At 36.6% G+C, this 15,973-nt stretch overlaps 2 protein-coding genes across 5 annotated transcripts in view; one reads left to right on the top strand and one right to left on the bottom strand.

The window, feature by feature from the left end:
* Nucleotides 1-2,627: 2,627 nt before the first annotated feature.
* Nucleotides 2,628-8,705, bottom strand: atxn3 (ataxin 3). 2 transcript variants are annotated; one of them, XM_007553136.2, is made up of 11 exons: nt 8,575-8,705; nt 7,266-7,430; nt 6,702-6,746; nt 6,527-6,612; nt 6,382-6,448; nt 6,222-6,309; nt 4,945-5,074; nt 4,724-4,878; nt 4,283-4,421; nt 4,142-4,194; nt 2,628-3,389 (listed from the first exon to the last, which is right to left on the bottom strand). In XM_007553136.2, exons 1-11 carry the CDS (start codon nt 8,617-8,619, stop codon nt 3,337-3,339), a joined length of 1,026 nt encoding a protein of 341 aa, XP_007553198.1. In that variant the 5' UTR covers nt 8,620-8,705; the 3' UTR covers nt 2,628-3,336. The 2 variants fall into 2 exon arrangements, with proteins under 2 accessions (XP_007553198.1, XP_007553199.1); XM_007553137.2 differs by having other exon boundaries at nt 4,724-4,875.
* ubr1 (ubiquitin protein ligase E3 component n-recognin 1) overlaps nt 8,686-15,973 on the top strand; it is a 25,227-nt gene continuing 17,939 nt past the window's right edge. For 2 of the 3 annotated variants that reach the window (XM_007553124.2, XM_007553123.2), the window contains exons 1-6: nt 8,686-8,840; nt 11,148-11,407; nt 11,984-12,062; nt 12,231-12,341; nt 14,461-14,588; nt 14,687-14,825. In XM_007553124.2, the coding sequence (XP_007553186.1) occupies nt 8,772-8,840; nt 11,148-11,407; nt 11,984-12,062; nt 12,231-12,341; nt 14,461-14,588; nt 14,687-14,825 (786 nt within the window). In that variant the 5' untranslated portion in view covers nt 8,686-8,771. The remainder of the gene's footprint in view (nt 8,841-11,147; nt 11,408-11,983; nt 12,063-12,230; nt 12,342-14,460; nt 14,589-14,686; nt 14,826-15,973) is intronic. The other variant, XM_007553125.2, reaches the window with a different exon arrangement.

Here is a 15,973-nt window from a genome sequence, read left to right as displayed (position 1 = left end):
ATGCAAATTAATATTAAAGCTTACAACTTTCCCCATCAAATAAAATTTGACTTATTTGTTGTTTTATGATAAAAGTAGGAACATTAAATGCAGATGAAGCCCATTTCTGCAAAACTAAAAATAGACAAAATAAAAGCCCAACCGGATTGTATTTATGAAAGTCATAATTTTGACTTTCAAAGCCATTATTATGAGATATAAAATAAGAGTGAGTTAAGTAATAATTTTGACTTTCTAAGTCATAATTATTAGATTCAAAGTCTTAATTTTGACTACTGCTGTTACCGTAATACACCATGTATCTGTGAAGCTAATCTTTAATAGAAGCTAACATTGGCTGGATTGTATCTTAACTGCTCTTGTATAACATAATCATTACTTTAAATCTGATAATTATGACTTCTAATCTCTTAATTCGACTTCCTGTTGGGCTTTTATTTTTTTTGTTTTATGGCAGAAATGGGCTTCCGTAGTCACAAGTCACAATAAAAATGCAGCAAACAGTGAATTAATATCACTTTAATCCTGCAACACTGACCATTGTATTAACTGAAAGAATGTGTATCGCGACATGAAACAAACACAACAGATTACTGTAAGAAAGAAGTGATTGAAAACAATGCAATGATAAAAAAAAACATGTTTTATACTCTCAAGTGCATTTAAAATGAAAAAAATTTCAGCCAATCCTGACAAGCAACAGTGAAAACATCAGATCTGCACAGCATGTTCTTAACTTTGAATGACCTCCAAACTTGTTCTTGCTTTCAGAAATCGTGACTCCTAACAAACGGTTTTAATGTGGTCTGTTCACGAAAAACAACCTGACAAAACTCAGCATGGTTATAGTTTTAGACCAGCAATAAACTACAACATGGTTTCCAGACCTGCCAAACGTTTCTGATATTTGATTTCTCAGCTTAACAGATCAAGGAGTTTAATAATTTTTTATCAACACATGACGTTCAAGGACCTTTGGCAACCTCAATAATAACCGAAGCATCAGTGTAAGGCAGTTAAAACCAGATATATATACTGTAAAACCAAACCAAATCAATCTTTTACTGTTTTAGGTCAGTTAGGAAAACCACATTTATTTGTACTTGCTACATAATTTAATCGTTTATGCAATTTGGAAAATCCCAGAAGCATCTGTGGGCTTCCTTTGCAACATTTAAGCTAACAAGAAGCACATCTATGGAAGCATTTTAAGGCAAACACTCTGCTTCCTTATGTCATGCCATGAGAAAATAAAACCGAACGAAGACATGAGAAACGACCTGTGGATCTCAAAACGTCTGGTTTTATCATTCGGTATAATTCCAGACGACTGAAGGTGTTTATTTTGTCAAATGTTGCATGAAAATATCCAGCGTTCATCATAATTAGGTAGAAATCAGGTTCTATAATCTAGAAAATAACGTAATCTGGTGATATTTGTGACTGAAGCTGTTAAAGTGAAAACAGAATTCAACAACGTGGGCTGGAAGCCCACTCAGCATGGAAGAAGTCATTACTCCAAAAGTAACATAAAAAGCTGCAGGAGGGACCGGTGCACTTCACAAAGATGGCACCATGTTGAAGTATCAGAAAATAAAACTGCAAAAACAAAATCTTACCAAGTATTTTTGGTCTACTATCTACTTTTTAGTGAAAATGAGAAAATTAACTTACAAGTAACTTTTTGAAGACATCCCCCCTCCCCCCCCAAGTCAATAATTACTGAATATTGATTTTAATAAAAATATTTCTCAAAAATTATTTCTACCAGTGGAAACAGCACTTTTTCATTAAGAAATTATTGACTTAAACAAGCTTCTGTATATTAAAAGAATATTTTTTTTAAGCTAGTTTTGTCTTATTTCAAGTGTAATTTGAAATTTGAAGTAGAAACCAGACTAAAATACTTGGTAAGATTTTGTGTTTTTGCAGTGTTTGGAAGACCCCCACTGCAAAAACACAAAAATAAATCTTGCTAAAAAGTAACTTTTTAGCAAGATGTAGGTCCTTTTTTAAACAAGACATTTTTCTCATGCTATAAGTGAAATAATCTGCCAGTGAACTAGTACGTTTTCATTAACATTAAGGAATTATCTACTTTAAAAAAGTTCTATATATTGTTAGTTACTTGTAAGTTGGTTTCAAGTGTACTAAAATATTTGCTCTCCAAACTAGACAAAAAATATGTGTTAAAATTTTGTATTTTTGCAGTGAATGACCCTTAAAATGCCACCACTGTGTATATAAAGTTGGTTCAGTTGGATAAGAAAACATTTGATTCCTGATTTCAGTACCATAGAAAATGTTTCAGCAGATTCCTGCAACTATTGTTAGAAACTTCTGGAATGAAAGTAGATACCAAAATATCTCGTTATTGTGGTTTTTAGGAATTTGTTTTTGTCCCAACTGACCTAAAAGAAAAAAGATTTGATGTCAGAAAGTGAGAACTGAAAAAATGAGAACATCTAGTTTCAACTTTATGCTACTTTAATGGTCCAATTTGTGCAAGTGGTTTGGTAGCTGTATAATCTAAGTAATAATATTCTGACATATAACAAACGGAGTATTTCCTTCTTAGCTCACTAAGTGCTTCATGAGAGATTCTAAAGGAACGTTGTAGAAAAAACTGTACTGTCCACACTGGACCCTTTACTCATTTAATGTCTACTCGTACATTTAAAGCAAGGAATAAAGTGAAAACATCGAAGACGAACTGTGTTCTGGGAGTAAAACTATCACTCAGATCAGGAATAAACAATCAACAGATGTTAGTGTTTCAGACCCAAAGACACTTTGGTGCGGTGAGAAATTGTTGGATTATTTCAGACTATAAAGGAGTTGTGATGGATTAGGTCTCCTAATCATTTCTTTGTTCCACAAACCAAACCCAGGAGGGTTTGTCGTCGCCTATAAAGCTTTTTCTGTCCAAAACCTTGGTCTCGTATGGCTTTCATAGAATGCCCATCTTATTTTTCTTTTTCTTTTAACCTCCAACACTTGCATGTTTTTTTGTCTTTCCAGATCTTCCTAAAAAAAACTCTGAAAGAACTGGAATAAAAAAAAACTGTATACAATAGAAAAGAAGGCGCCATGGTAAAAAAGGCAATTGCAATCTTGGATTTACTGCATCATGAGTCCGCTGGAGCCCGAGCGCTTCACCGAGTCGCACCAAAGTGCTGCCTCTTCTTCTCGTCTCTGTGGTCGGTCAGTGAACTAACACAGGAAACCGTGTCCTTACGTCCTTATGTTTGCATATGCAAAAGGTTAGAGGGAGCGAAGCTACCCCAGGCAGGGGTTCCAATCCAGGCCGCTGGTAAACACAAACTTTCCACAACTTCACTGGCTGGACTCTTGCTGTTGGTCTTCCTCTGAGCCGGTGTTTGTTGATCCTGGGTAAAGTCGTGGGCTCAGGTTAATATTTAATGACACTCTTACTCATTGCATTAAACTGCCTCTAGAATATTGGAGAAGTCTTAAGATTGGGCAAAGAAGCTGTAAGTGTTTGTGTTTCAAATGAGCTGTTCATTGGGTGATTTCACACCTGATTGGGGACTAAAGTTGCAACTTTTGTTACATTTTCAGCTGCTGTGGTTCTCATTCATGCTTCACTGTCAGATAAATGACAGAGTATTGGGTCCATGCCAAGAAAAAATTAATTACAAAAATACAGTTGAAATAATCCGAGAATAAAGTCATAATATTACCAGAATAAAGTTGTAATATTATGACTTTATTCTCATAATTTTATTGTTATTTTTTCTTGGTGTGGCCCTAACACTGTCGTTTAAATGGAGCAAACCAATTTAAAAACCTGTTCCCTTCCTTGCCTGTGGTGGCGCTGCATCAATAACCACCTAAGGAAACGACACCAAAACCTCAGAGGAAGAGAGAGTGAAATGTCCCTCTCCACAAAATGTAAACAAAAATGGAGTAGCAACAGACTATCTAAATGAACTAATTTGTTAAAATTTGTTTTATTTTCTTTTGGGTTTTCAGACTCACTAAACGTCTTTCTGCCACTGAATGTATCAGAAATATTCAGGATCAAGAAATTTAACCCAAAACATGAAATCTGAACATTTCCATAACTTTTTCCCCCAAAGGTTTCAACATTTTAATGATGTAAAGCGAGTTTCCTCACCTGGATTTGTGTCTGGCTGTTGGGGAATGTTTGGCTGAGCTTGTTGTTGCTGCCTAAAGCAGGAATCAGAGACGATTTTACTCTAAAACGTGTTTTTTAATTCCTCTGTTAGGTGGAGATGAAGAGTCTGCTTCATCCTACCGATCAAAGTAGGCCTGTCTCCTCTTCCTCAGCTCCTCCGCTGTCAGCGTCTCGCTCTGGACTTTTTGTCCTTCACCAGCGCTGCTGGATTTCACACCTAAAGCCTCGCACTCCGAAGACGAGTTGCTCATCACGGCTCCTGAAAAACATGGAAGAGAGGAGAGAGAGGGAAAAAGTGTAAGAATACGGTGAAATGTTTGTACATTTTTTTGTACATTTTCCAGATGTAAACTCCCAGAGTTCCCTCACTTTGAAACACAAAATAATAAAGTTTGTTCTGAAAATATGGCGGCCATTTTTAAAGCATGCAGGCTTTAAATGTGGAGCAAAAACAAAAAAAAGGAAAGGAGGTAGGATGGAAAAAAGGAAGGAAGGAGAGAAATGAGGAAAAATGGAAAAACTGAAGGCTGCTCCGATAAATGACTCCATTAATCCCGTCACCCTGCATGCTGAGCTGAATAGCTCTCCGAACGTCGGCCTCTTCGTCTTCCACATCCATGTCCTGCCTGCTGAGCGCCAGAGCTCTCTTCAGCTCCTCGTCCTCGTCCTCCACAACAAAACCAGCGTCCGTCTGCACCTGAGAGGCCGACGTCCTGCTGGCAGTAAACACCGGCGTTAGCAGTTCTGTTGGGTCGGGACGCCGGCGTGCTGCGGAGACGTACCCCATGCTGGTCTGGGCCTCGTCCTCGCCGATGAGTCTGGGCCGCTGCTGCTGGTGGACCCGCATGATCCCCAGGATCTGCTCCGCCTCGCACTCTGGGAGATTTCCCCGGATTACAAATATGGAATAACCTGCAGAAATACAGATTTAATATTTCTAATCTGAACCCGACATGTGAGAGAATTTATCAGGGTTCGCTCAGTAAAATCCACACTGCAAAAATGCTAAATGTTACCAAGTTATTTGGTCTAGTTTATAACTTAGTTAAGGTAAATCACTTGAAATAAAACAAAACTAACATGTAACTTTTCATCAAAATATAAAGGGTGTTTGAGTCAATAATTCCTAAATATTGATGAAAAAATACTAGTTCAATTGGCTGATTATTTAATTTATAATGATATTTTTCCCATTTTTCAAGCGGAGCTATTGATTTTTCATCAATATTAAGTAATAATTTACTTATAACAAGCATCTGGATCTTGCTGAAAGGCTATTTTTAAGATAGTTTGCCTTATTTCAAGTGTATTAAGACATCTGCACTAAAAACTAAACCAAATTTACTATTCCAGCACCAAAATAAACAAATGAACTAAAGATTATAGTTTCAATTCGTGATTATATGATTATTACTGTTATTAATAATGTATTGTGATCATATTCTACAATCTAGAGCAGCAACAAATAAACTAAAATATAACAAAATGTTATGTTTTGGAATGTCTCACATTCACGTGACTGGTCTGTGAACAAAACAGGAATTTAACCAAAAAAAACATCCCACAATTTCAGTAGTTTTGCTTAATATTTAAAGTATAACATGATCAATAAGTCTGTGAGGAAATGGGAATAAAATATATTCATTACACTGAAACAATCCAAACAAATTCTGTTAAGGTTAATGAGCTTTGAGCTCAAATTAAATGTTTAAACACAAATAAAGTTACAAAAAAAATTCTCAAAAATGTTCTTGCCAAGTTTTCTGGCATTTAGCAAATAGAAATAATTTTGGCAATTCTGCAAAACCTTAAACAATAAATTTTTTGACTGATTTAACTTCAGATAGCAAGGAAAAAAAATGTCTGTCTTTATTAGGTGTCTGAAAATATCTGGTTTCAGCTATAAATAACATTTTCTAAATTCAGACTTTTAATCAAAAAATAGATTGCATTTTATTGCTAAACTATTCACATTCAAAGACTTTATACAGAAATCAACACTTTTCAAAACTTAAAAATATTTTCAAGGCTTTCACGCTCCTGATTTATTTTATCGTACCTTCCTGTTGCAGCTGTGCGAGGAAAAGGGCTAAATATGTGTCCGATATCAACTCCGGTCCAGTCAGGAGGGAGTTCAGGTTGAACCACTGCAGTGAAATCAGAGTTTCTGGTGAACTGCATCAACTAGAGTTATTAAAAACTAAAAGGCGGCATCATACCTGCTGTCCCAGTTTGCGTATAGTAAACCAGTGCTCCTTATAGTTGCAAATGAAAGCTTTTTCATTTCTGAAACATAAAAGACCGCATCAGTTTCCACTGAAATGTAAGTTTTAACTTCTTCACAGCTCAGCGACGGCCCCTTACATCGGGTTTATCATCAGCCTCTGGTACTCTGGGCTGTTAAAAAGGATCAGCTCCAAGCCCCACACCCGCAGAGCGTTGCTAATAACCTGTAGCGACCAGCAGATAAACAGGAGCTAAAACATCTGAAGTCAGGACTTTAGATTTACTGGCAATAAGGAGGGATTTAAAGACGTACTTGTATCGAGAAGAATCCACTGTCATCCATGTTCCCTGAGGGTTGCTTTAAACATAAAAATAAAACATTAAGCATGACTTGGAGCTAAAGTATGTAGCTTTTCTAATATATTTTACATATTGTGACAGAATAGTATGACACAGATAATTTGTGAAAACATAAACAACAAAAAAAAGTAGAAACAACCAATCAGAGCCAGGCCTTAGTGCTCCTGCTACCCTGTATCCACCAGCACAGCCTGTCATGAATACTAATGCTAGTTAGTGTAGCTACAGATGATGGAGAATAAACAGTTTTCCTGTTAAATTGTTTCTTCGCCATTTGCACATTTAACATTGACTATATGAGGTTGTTTGACAGCGCTAAGCCCCTCCTCCTGGCTCTGATTGGTTGTTTCTGGTCAGGAGCATTTTTTCACACAGCAATAGTAGCTCAGGCAGGAGGCAGAGGAGCTCAATTTGTTTACAGATTATCTGCCATGACAGTTTTAACATATATGTAAAAAACGTGTTCTAGTAAAAGTTACATGACGCTGCTTTAAGCTACGTTTTGTCCTCTGATCACCTGTAAAAACGTCCGGTACTCCTCACTGGCCATGCCACCCTCGGCCATCCTCATCCTCTCCTCTTCATCCAGCTGGTGGGCAATGGAGGACAGATCCACGGGGGTGAAGTACTCCCCCTGCAGGAGGTTGTTCAGGCAGTGCTGGGCACACAGGGAGCCTTCTTGCTGCAAAACAAAATAATATTATATAATTATTAGATGCAGCAAAGTTGGCTTGTCATAAAAATATATACACAGTTTACTTAATATTTTCTATTGCGAGAAAATTACAACATAAAATATTAATTCTAATCAGGGTAACAATTTTATCCTGATTTAAAGTAAAGCTTGCACCTGTGATGGACAAGCCACTTTTTAAAAAATCATTCTTGAATTGCAGTTGGGTGCCACACAAAATCACTCGGAGGGCCACAACTGGCCCCTGGGCCGCACTTTGGACACCAATACAGTAAATACGTGAAATTATCAAGATATATTATGTTGTTGTTGTTTTAACATTATTAGCATCAATATTATCTTTATTATTTTTGTCATCACTACTAGAGCTACTCTTCGTAATACTCTTACTTATTGGGAATATCGTAAGCACATTGAATTCAGCATTAGAAAAGAATCAGAGCAGAATGAAAAGTAAGAGGATAAATTATCAAAACTCAACCAGTTAGTTCAATTTTATTCCATACGTCGCAGTTTAACATAAAGTGCTCAACAGAAGTTAAAAATACATAAACACATTTTAAAAACAACCAAATAAATACAGACAGCACAAATAATAATAAAGTATAACTAAAGGGCAGAGAAAAATCTATCTTCATAGATAAAAAAAATACTTAAGAAGGCGCACCATTGGAAATTATTACATTTATTCTTACTGTAAACACAGGATGTATCATTTTAAAACGTAGTGATTATGACTTTAAACCAGAGTAACCGATCGATCACCAGATCCCACAGTATAATTTATAAACATCCAGTAGTCTTCAGGAATCAAACTAATAAAAAACATCAAATTAGTGGTTTTATTCCACAGCGACAACACATCGCTTTATTAATGCAACTTTCATTACTAATAAAATCACAGTTTGGGAACCTCAAATAATTAGTTTAAAGCTGTTAAAACTATCTGAAAACAAACTTTTAAGTCTATCTTGTTAGCTGGTGAGCTAGCAGTTAGCATTCAGAACAAACAACAACCCCACAGCTCAGCTAGCAGCGGCAGCTACCGGCTGCTAAACTGACACCGACACTCACACGACGGGTTGCAGTCAACATTTACAGATAAGCGACTCAGATTAAATATTTTACCTACTTTCTCATGAAATATGGAATCCATATTCAGCTTTCTGTCAAACATTCAACTCTGACCTCCACCTCTTCCGCATTCATCAGCTCAGCGACAGGAGACAATCTTTACTGGCGCCCCCTGGTGGTTAGCCTGACTCAGCGCTTTGGAGATTCGCTCAGAACCGCAGATCCGTGTAACAGGAAACGGTCTCCCTATGACGCATGCTCCTTAAACAAGACCTGAACATGGCGGACAGTGAGAAGCCGTCAGAGGGGCTGCAGCTCAGTCAGGTGAGATGTTCTGGGATTAAATTCAGTTGACAGCTGACCGACAATCTAAGGGCAGACCGCGGATTGCACCGAGATCATTTCTGGGAATTTAACGGTCTTTTTTGCTTTGTGACAGAGCACCGTTCCGACTAAGCTAAAACAGCTCTCAGGCTAACTACCAACTAGCCTCAAAGAGCCTCCAATTAAATGTACATAAACGTGTTTATTTACATATGTGAATGGGTTTTAAGCAGGATTCATTATTGTTTTATCTTTACTGCTCAACAACCAGTTTGTTTAAGTGTATTTGTGTGTTTTGAACCACAATTAGTTTTAGTTTTATTAATCCAGCTCATTGTTTAGGTTTAAAGCAGCATTAGTTTGAGGTTTTTGTCTCTGAACTGTTTATAAATATGCTTTTCAGTTTCGGATGTTTTGCTGGGTTTTGTGGGTGAAAATCAGGCCTATTTTCCGTCATTGTTCTCGTTAATGTTTTTAATGTGAAAGCAAAACTGAATCCTACTGACTGTTTTTGTTTTAATAGCGATCTAAATTCACTTCAACTCTCTTGCCAAGAGGCGTTAACACAATAAAACACTTTGTATTTGATAAGGATTTGATGCAGACAGTCTTGCTATTTATCAACTTAGGCTTTGCTCTAACTGAATGTTGCAGTTGAATTAAGATCAGGCAACCTTTTTTTAAAATCTTTTGTTGTCAAATTTTGGTGTGAATTTAGCCCCAGTTTTGTGATATTAGCTGACAGAAGTGATATTCAGTGTGGCCTACTGTTGGTGGAAGCTGTCTGCTTCTAAATTCAGAGTGTTATTTGTTCAGAGATATCATCAAAAAGGCTATTTCATCCTTGCAAATTCCCCTTACTGGGTATTTTCTCTTTAGCGGATCCTTTTCTGAAATCCAGGTGTGAAAATCTATGTGTCAGCCACATTCAAACTCACTTCAATGCCTTTTCTGGCTATTTTTCTGATTGGTTTGAACAACTTCAGGTTTAGATATCAAAAGGCATTGGATTGCTGTCATATGATTGGTTAAAAAATTAAATCAACCAGTTAAACAGATGTACCAAGTAAAGTGGCCAATGAGTGAAGGTGGCTGTAATGGTTTAGGATATTTACATAACATCTGATAAATACCAGGAATCACTTTGCTGTAACAGTTTGTCTTTATCTGGTGACAGCCTCATGTGCCGTCATGTTATTTAGTGGAAACCGCTTGTAACCAGAGTTTAGAGGACATTTTAGCCACTTTGGTTGGATGTGAGTAAATTCAAAAGTTCTCCTCAGTACAACTTCTTTGTAATTGCTGTGAATGTCATAGAATAACTCAACTGTAATTTTTACCATTAGTTTTAGTTGATCTACAGTAGGGCTGCAAGTAATGATTATTTTAGTTGAAGATAATTCTGACAATTAATTGCTAAAAAATTGGCACATTCTGCAGATTTTTCAAGTAAACATTTTTTATGCACTTTTAGAAATACACTAAAAGATGTAAATAAACAAATAATCCACTATATAAGTAAGAAAATAAACATTTTATAGCATTTTTATTTCAATAATCGATTCATCATGATTAATTGTTTCAGGCCTAATCTGCATGAAAGCAAACACTTGGGCATAACCAGAGTTCCCACAAAATCTGGGAAGGTATAGAGTTTAAATATTCAAAGTATTAAAATAAAATATATGTGCATTTCCAGCCTGTATTAGTCTTGATCCATTTGTCCATTTTTCTATCTACCATCTGTAGACATAATTAGGCCTGTCACAATAAATCAATTAATCGCTTGATAAATTAAAAGAAACTCAATCATTTCTATCTGCATGATTTATTGTTTTTCTCTTTTCTCTCTTCCTACCGAAAACTGGATGATAAAATTCTTCAGTCTGGTGCTTTAGTCTCTATTTGCTCTTTATTTTGAAGGACAATTTTGTTTGCAGAAACTTCATAATTAATTTTATTTGTTGTTTCTGTGTTGTTGTTGCTTTTTTTTTGTTAACTTATTTTGGATATTTAAAATTTCTTCCAGTTCAAGTGTTAAATATTCATTAGAATTTAAAGTTTGTTGATTTTTGAGGATGCATTCTTGAATTATTATGCCATTACATTGTATTACTTGATTATGGTCTTAAAACAACAATATTATCATTTATTGCAATAACTTCTGCGAGAATTTATCATCCAGCAAAATTTGGTGTCATGACAGCCCTGGAAATAATAATTCAAATATGAACAGCTTTGAAAAAAACGCTCATGCGGTTTTGTTTCAATAGTCAACAGGGCGTTTTCTCCTTGTTGTCCCTAAAGGAATGGCTGGAGGCGGCAGATTGCAGGGCGGAGCTGCTGCAGCACCTGAAGGAGCAGGTGCCGCAGATCTTCTGCCTGAAGAAGGAGCTCAGTCCTCCGGAGGAAGAGGAGCTGACGCAGAGGCGGCTCCTTCATCCTCTGGAGTGCTTCCTGTTCGGAGAGGATCCTCAGGAAGGTCGGCAGAAGCTGCAGCAAGGCAGCGCCTCGTCTCAGCTCTGCGGCCGCGTGTTCAAGGAGGGAGAGACTGTTTACTCCTGCAGGTCTGCTCAAAGACTGACAGTTTATTGCAAATGTTATCTTCACCACTGTTTATTCCAGAAAAGCATAAATAAGTATCAGGAAATTTTAAGATGTGATTAAGATGTGTGTTGCAGTGTGTAGTTTAGAGCAGTGATGCACGATATATCGTCTCTAACATCGGTATCGGCCGATAATAACAACCGATGTTGGTTTTCCTCTTTTTGCCGTTTTTCTCTGGTTGTTTTTTTCCCCAAAGGCGCATAATGTAGAGAAATATATGTAATATTATTAAATATCAGTTATCGTCCATAAAGTAATATTAATATTGGATATCAATATCAAGACAAATTTTCATAGTGTCCAGCCCTTAGTGGACGTTATTTAATTGATCAGAACTAATTTTAATCTAATAAACCATCAATTGATAATTAATCATATGTTTGTTGGTTGCACTGTTGCCTTTCTGCAAGAAGGTTTAGGATTTAAATCCCAGCCTGGAGTCTTACTTAGTGGAAGTTGTTTTTGTCCATTTTTATCAAGTTTTAAACTAAATGATTTTTCTTTGTTTTATATTCATCCTGTTCATCCTGTTTCAGAGACTGTGCAATAGATCCCACTTGTGTGCTGTGCATGGACTGCTTCCAGGACAGTGTGCACAAAAACCATCGCTACAAGGTTGGTGTTAATGTAAATATTTACATGTGCTCATTTTTCTTTGAATCTTGGGTTCTGTTCAGTGATGCTGCGTGCGCCGCTCGGTTCCCACAGAACCCTCTAACTTAATAACTGTTGTGTGTATCCATCATCTCGCCCTCTGTGACTCATCTACTGTTTTTCCCTCAGATGCACGCGTCATCCGGCGGGGGGTTCTGTGACTGCGGCGACGTGGAAGCCTGGAAGGTCGGCCCGTGTTGCTCCAAACACGACCCGGGGGCTGCCGCTGCCATGGTAACGGTGCGTTATGTAACAGCTGTATCAGTGATCCCCAGAACGCTTATTTTCCCATCTTCTTAATGGAAGCTGCTGCTTGGATGTTCGACTCCAGAACCGAGAACTGTGCAGCATTGAACTCAGCGTGGTGATCGGTTTGTTTAGGCCCAGCCGTGATAAGATCGCGCGTCGTGAGCCGGCACGCAGCTGGACGTTTCTTTCTTTCTGTTTTGTTTTTTTCCATAAGCAGCAGGTGGTCCATTAACACGTCCGGCGCTGTCTGACAGCCTGCTTTGTGTTTGCCATACCAGATCTGAACCTGTGCTTAATGAGCATTCACTACAGCGTCTCTGCTGGGAACAAGATAAGCCACAGTCTCGCCGTTATTCAGGTCGAAACCAGGTTTTTACATTTAGTCATAACATTTCAAAGGCTGAAATAATTTGAAGTAATTATCGATTTATTGTTAACTGGAGTATAGTCTCAAACAGTATTATATTTCAGCAATATATTTGCTGATAGAAAAACATATTCAGAGCAGCAATAAAGCCAAAACTGTACAGAAATATTTACCTTTTTTGCATTTAGTATTAAATATGTTCTACCCAGATGTCCTTCAGTGGCATTTTTAGCTTCACCTGATTCTAATTCTGGAAAAAATATTCTACTAAGCAGCTTTTGCTATTAAAAAATAATCAGCAGATCAGCCGGGCACTGTTTTGGTGTTAAGTCAAGCAGAAAGCTTTTCACGTTTTTTTTTTTGTTTTTTTTAGCTGTAGATGATCAAGCATACACTAAAGTAATGCTGTTGTTGCATTTTAGTCAATAAAATGTTTTTTGAAATATTTATTTTCATTTTTTTATGTATTTCTAGTATTATATAAAAATGGCTTAAGGAGTTAAATGAAAGATCTGCAGAATGTGCCAATATTATTGTTCAATTAATCAATTAGTCTTAAAACCTTTGTATGAAATCAGACCAAATATTCTGGAGCAGTTTTAGTTACTGATATCAGTCACTTAAAACTATAAATTTAGTTTTCCTTCAGCCACATTATTGCTTACTTTGCATTGTGATTAAGGTTATTGCCCATCTTGAAGAGCAAATTGAACCAAAGTTCATAATGTTTGTTTCTCACAAAGCACCGATTCCTCCTTGCAGTTTTATCCTTTAACAGTTTCTTAGCATGTCTTCAGAAAACATAATGACTTCTTCTTCTCTGAGAGGCTTTCCAGCCTACATCAGTGCAGGACTTGTTCCTCTGTGGATAATGATGAAGTATTACTTTGTCTTTGATATTGAAGTTATTTCACACTAAAACACATTTTTCTCTGGGACACTGACGCTGTTTGGAAAGATGAATGTTTAGATTTCTGCAAATAAGGAGGAGCTGGACTTGTGGAGGTTCTCAGTTCTCTTGTCAGAATTATTTAGACATTTCCATGATGTCACACAAAGAACCAGTGAGTTTCAGCTATAAAATAAATCTCCCATTAACTCAAATGTTGCGAATTAGGAAAAGCTTATGAAGCCATTGCATCATTATCCGATTAAATCTCCCTGGCTTTGAAGAAAGTAACGAAAATCGCTAATTTTTCTGGCATTTAGCAAAAATAAATAGTTTTAGTTTGAGTTAATACCAGAGTGAAAGGGGAGAAAATAACGGTTGTCTTTTTCTAAAGTGTAAGAATCTGGTTTCAGATTCCAGTGACTGTTTTCACAAAGACGTTTAGACTGGAAAATTCCACCCAGTCAGAGGCTGTTTGTTGCTCCTGTTGGATATTTTTATTAGTTTTTGTGGCGTTTGTGATATTCTGTTTGTTCCCCCGAGATTCAATGTTGATGTCAGAAGGCCGGCTGCTTTTTTCTCTGCTCATTTGGAAAATCATGTGGAGCAGTTCAGGGCCTCATTATTGGCTTACAGCCTCTGACACAGGAAGTAGGAAATATTTGAGGTTACATTTTTGGCATTCCATGTGAATGTTTGATAAAGTAGCAGAAAAATTTTATTATTTTGGATTATAAATTATGTCCCATTATTATTATGGGACATAAAGCTCCCATAAGCAGCTTTATGTCTACAGCTGCTTATGGGAAGCATGTTTTATGTAAGAATACCTTCTACTTCTTCTGTTTTTGCAGGACGAAGCTGTTTTGGAGCCAGAATTGCACGAACGTGCAAAGAAACTTTTCCGGGTCCTTCTGCGCTACGTTACCGACTTCCTGGTGTGGGAGGAAAACTTTGAGCTGTCAGCCGAACTCCAGCCCCGGTACGGCCTCACACATTAAACGGAAATTTAATTTTTATTCAAAAACAAGCAAAATAATCTCATAAGATCGACTCAGAGTTTTTTTATCCTCACTGCAGATTAAAGGACAATGCGTACTACTGTGTGTTGTACAACGATGAGCATCACTCGTACGACCACGTGATCTACACCCTGCAGCGATCGGTTAACTGCGATCAGGCTGAAGCACAAACACACACAACGCTTATTGACAAAGAGGTATTTCTTCAGCCTTACGTTCTCATGACTTTTCTTTTTTTGATGTATAAAGTAATCCAAGTTTTGATTGTGTTGACAGCTGTTACCAACAGTTTATTTAATCTGGAAATTAGATGTCTTCAGGATAATCCATTGAATAAACAGACATAAAGTATGTATTTAATGCATCGGTCTGAATATTTTTTTTTTAGAAAAGCTTTGGATTTTCAATCATCTTAAATATCCTACCCACCTAAACTAAAAGGAAAGATAGAGGCATAATGTTGAGATTTTAACAAGAGGATGTTTATTTGTGAAAGAGTTTATAAAGAGCAGTGTCAGATTTGTTTTTCTCAGCAATTACATTTTAATTATCAAACTAAACATGCAGTGAAATATCAGACCTTGCTTGCTACTTTTGTTTGTCATTGATTTATAGGCAAACTTTGGGGTAAATTGTATTTTTGTTCATGATTTTTTTTGTTTTGAACTGCTTCTTTCTGCCAATAAAACCCAATTAAAATGCATGTTACTACTTACTGTAATATTGTTTTGACATTTTTTTTGTCTTGATTTACACAAAAAAAGTATTGTAATATAAAACTACCAATCTGCTTATGCTTGTTAGAATTTTTTTCACACACGTTCTCACATGTGTGAAAATATGTATGCTTTTTATAACATGAATAAAAAATATCTTTGAGACTAAATATTTTACATATTAAATTGCAGCTGTCAGCTTGTTGGGTTACATTTTATTAATCGATGTAACCCAACATTGACATATTGAACTTAATATTAAATGTCTACTGTTACTAGAACACAATAAAGTTTATAACAAGAATGAAAACAATTAATTGACTTATGATTAATTGTTGATTAATTTTTTTAAATTCATTTAGAGTCGATTAATGGTTTGTTATATTGAAATTAGTTCTAATGACGTCCGCGTTGTCCTTCTTTTAATGAAGTTTGGCCGCCATCCAGTAGAGGGCGCCGCTGGTCACCTGAAGCGGAGCCAACGGTTGATACAGAAACAAAAAATGGCGGCCATACCAGAACGGAAAAGAGGGACGGTCCAAATAGAGTCCGGTTTGGGATGGAAAATTTATTTTATGCGGCTCTGTTTTGAAATATAAACACTTGATAAGCTCTTATTCAGCCGAAGT

This window comes from Poecilia formosa, unplaced genomic scaffold (assembly GCF_000485575.1).
Source record: "Poecilia formosa unplaced genomic scaffold, Poecilia_formosa-5.1.2 Scaffold54, whole genome shotgun sequence".
Lineage (NCBI taxonomy): Eukaryota > Metazoa > Chordata > Actinopteri > Cyprinodontiformes > Poeciliidae > Poecilia > Poecilia formosa.
The sequence above is the reverse complement of the archived record's forward strand: the minus strand, read 5'-3'. Positions and strand labels throughout refer to the sequence as shown.

Bases quoted from the DNA above. Each gene is read 5' to 3' on its own strand.
- atxn3 (XM_007553136.2), bottom strand. From the start codon at position 8,619: ATGTTTGACAGAAAGCTGAATATGGATTCCATATTTCATGAGAAA. The intron at 6,310-6,381 runs GTATGATGCCGC...ATTTCACTGCAG, and splicing joins TACGCAAACTGGGACAGCAG to TGGTTCAACCTGAACTCCCT. The intron at 4,422-4,723 runs GTGACGGGATTA...CATGTTTTTCAG, and splicing joins TATTCAGCTCAGCATGCAGG to GAGCCGTGATGAGCAACTCG.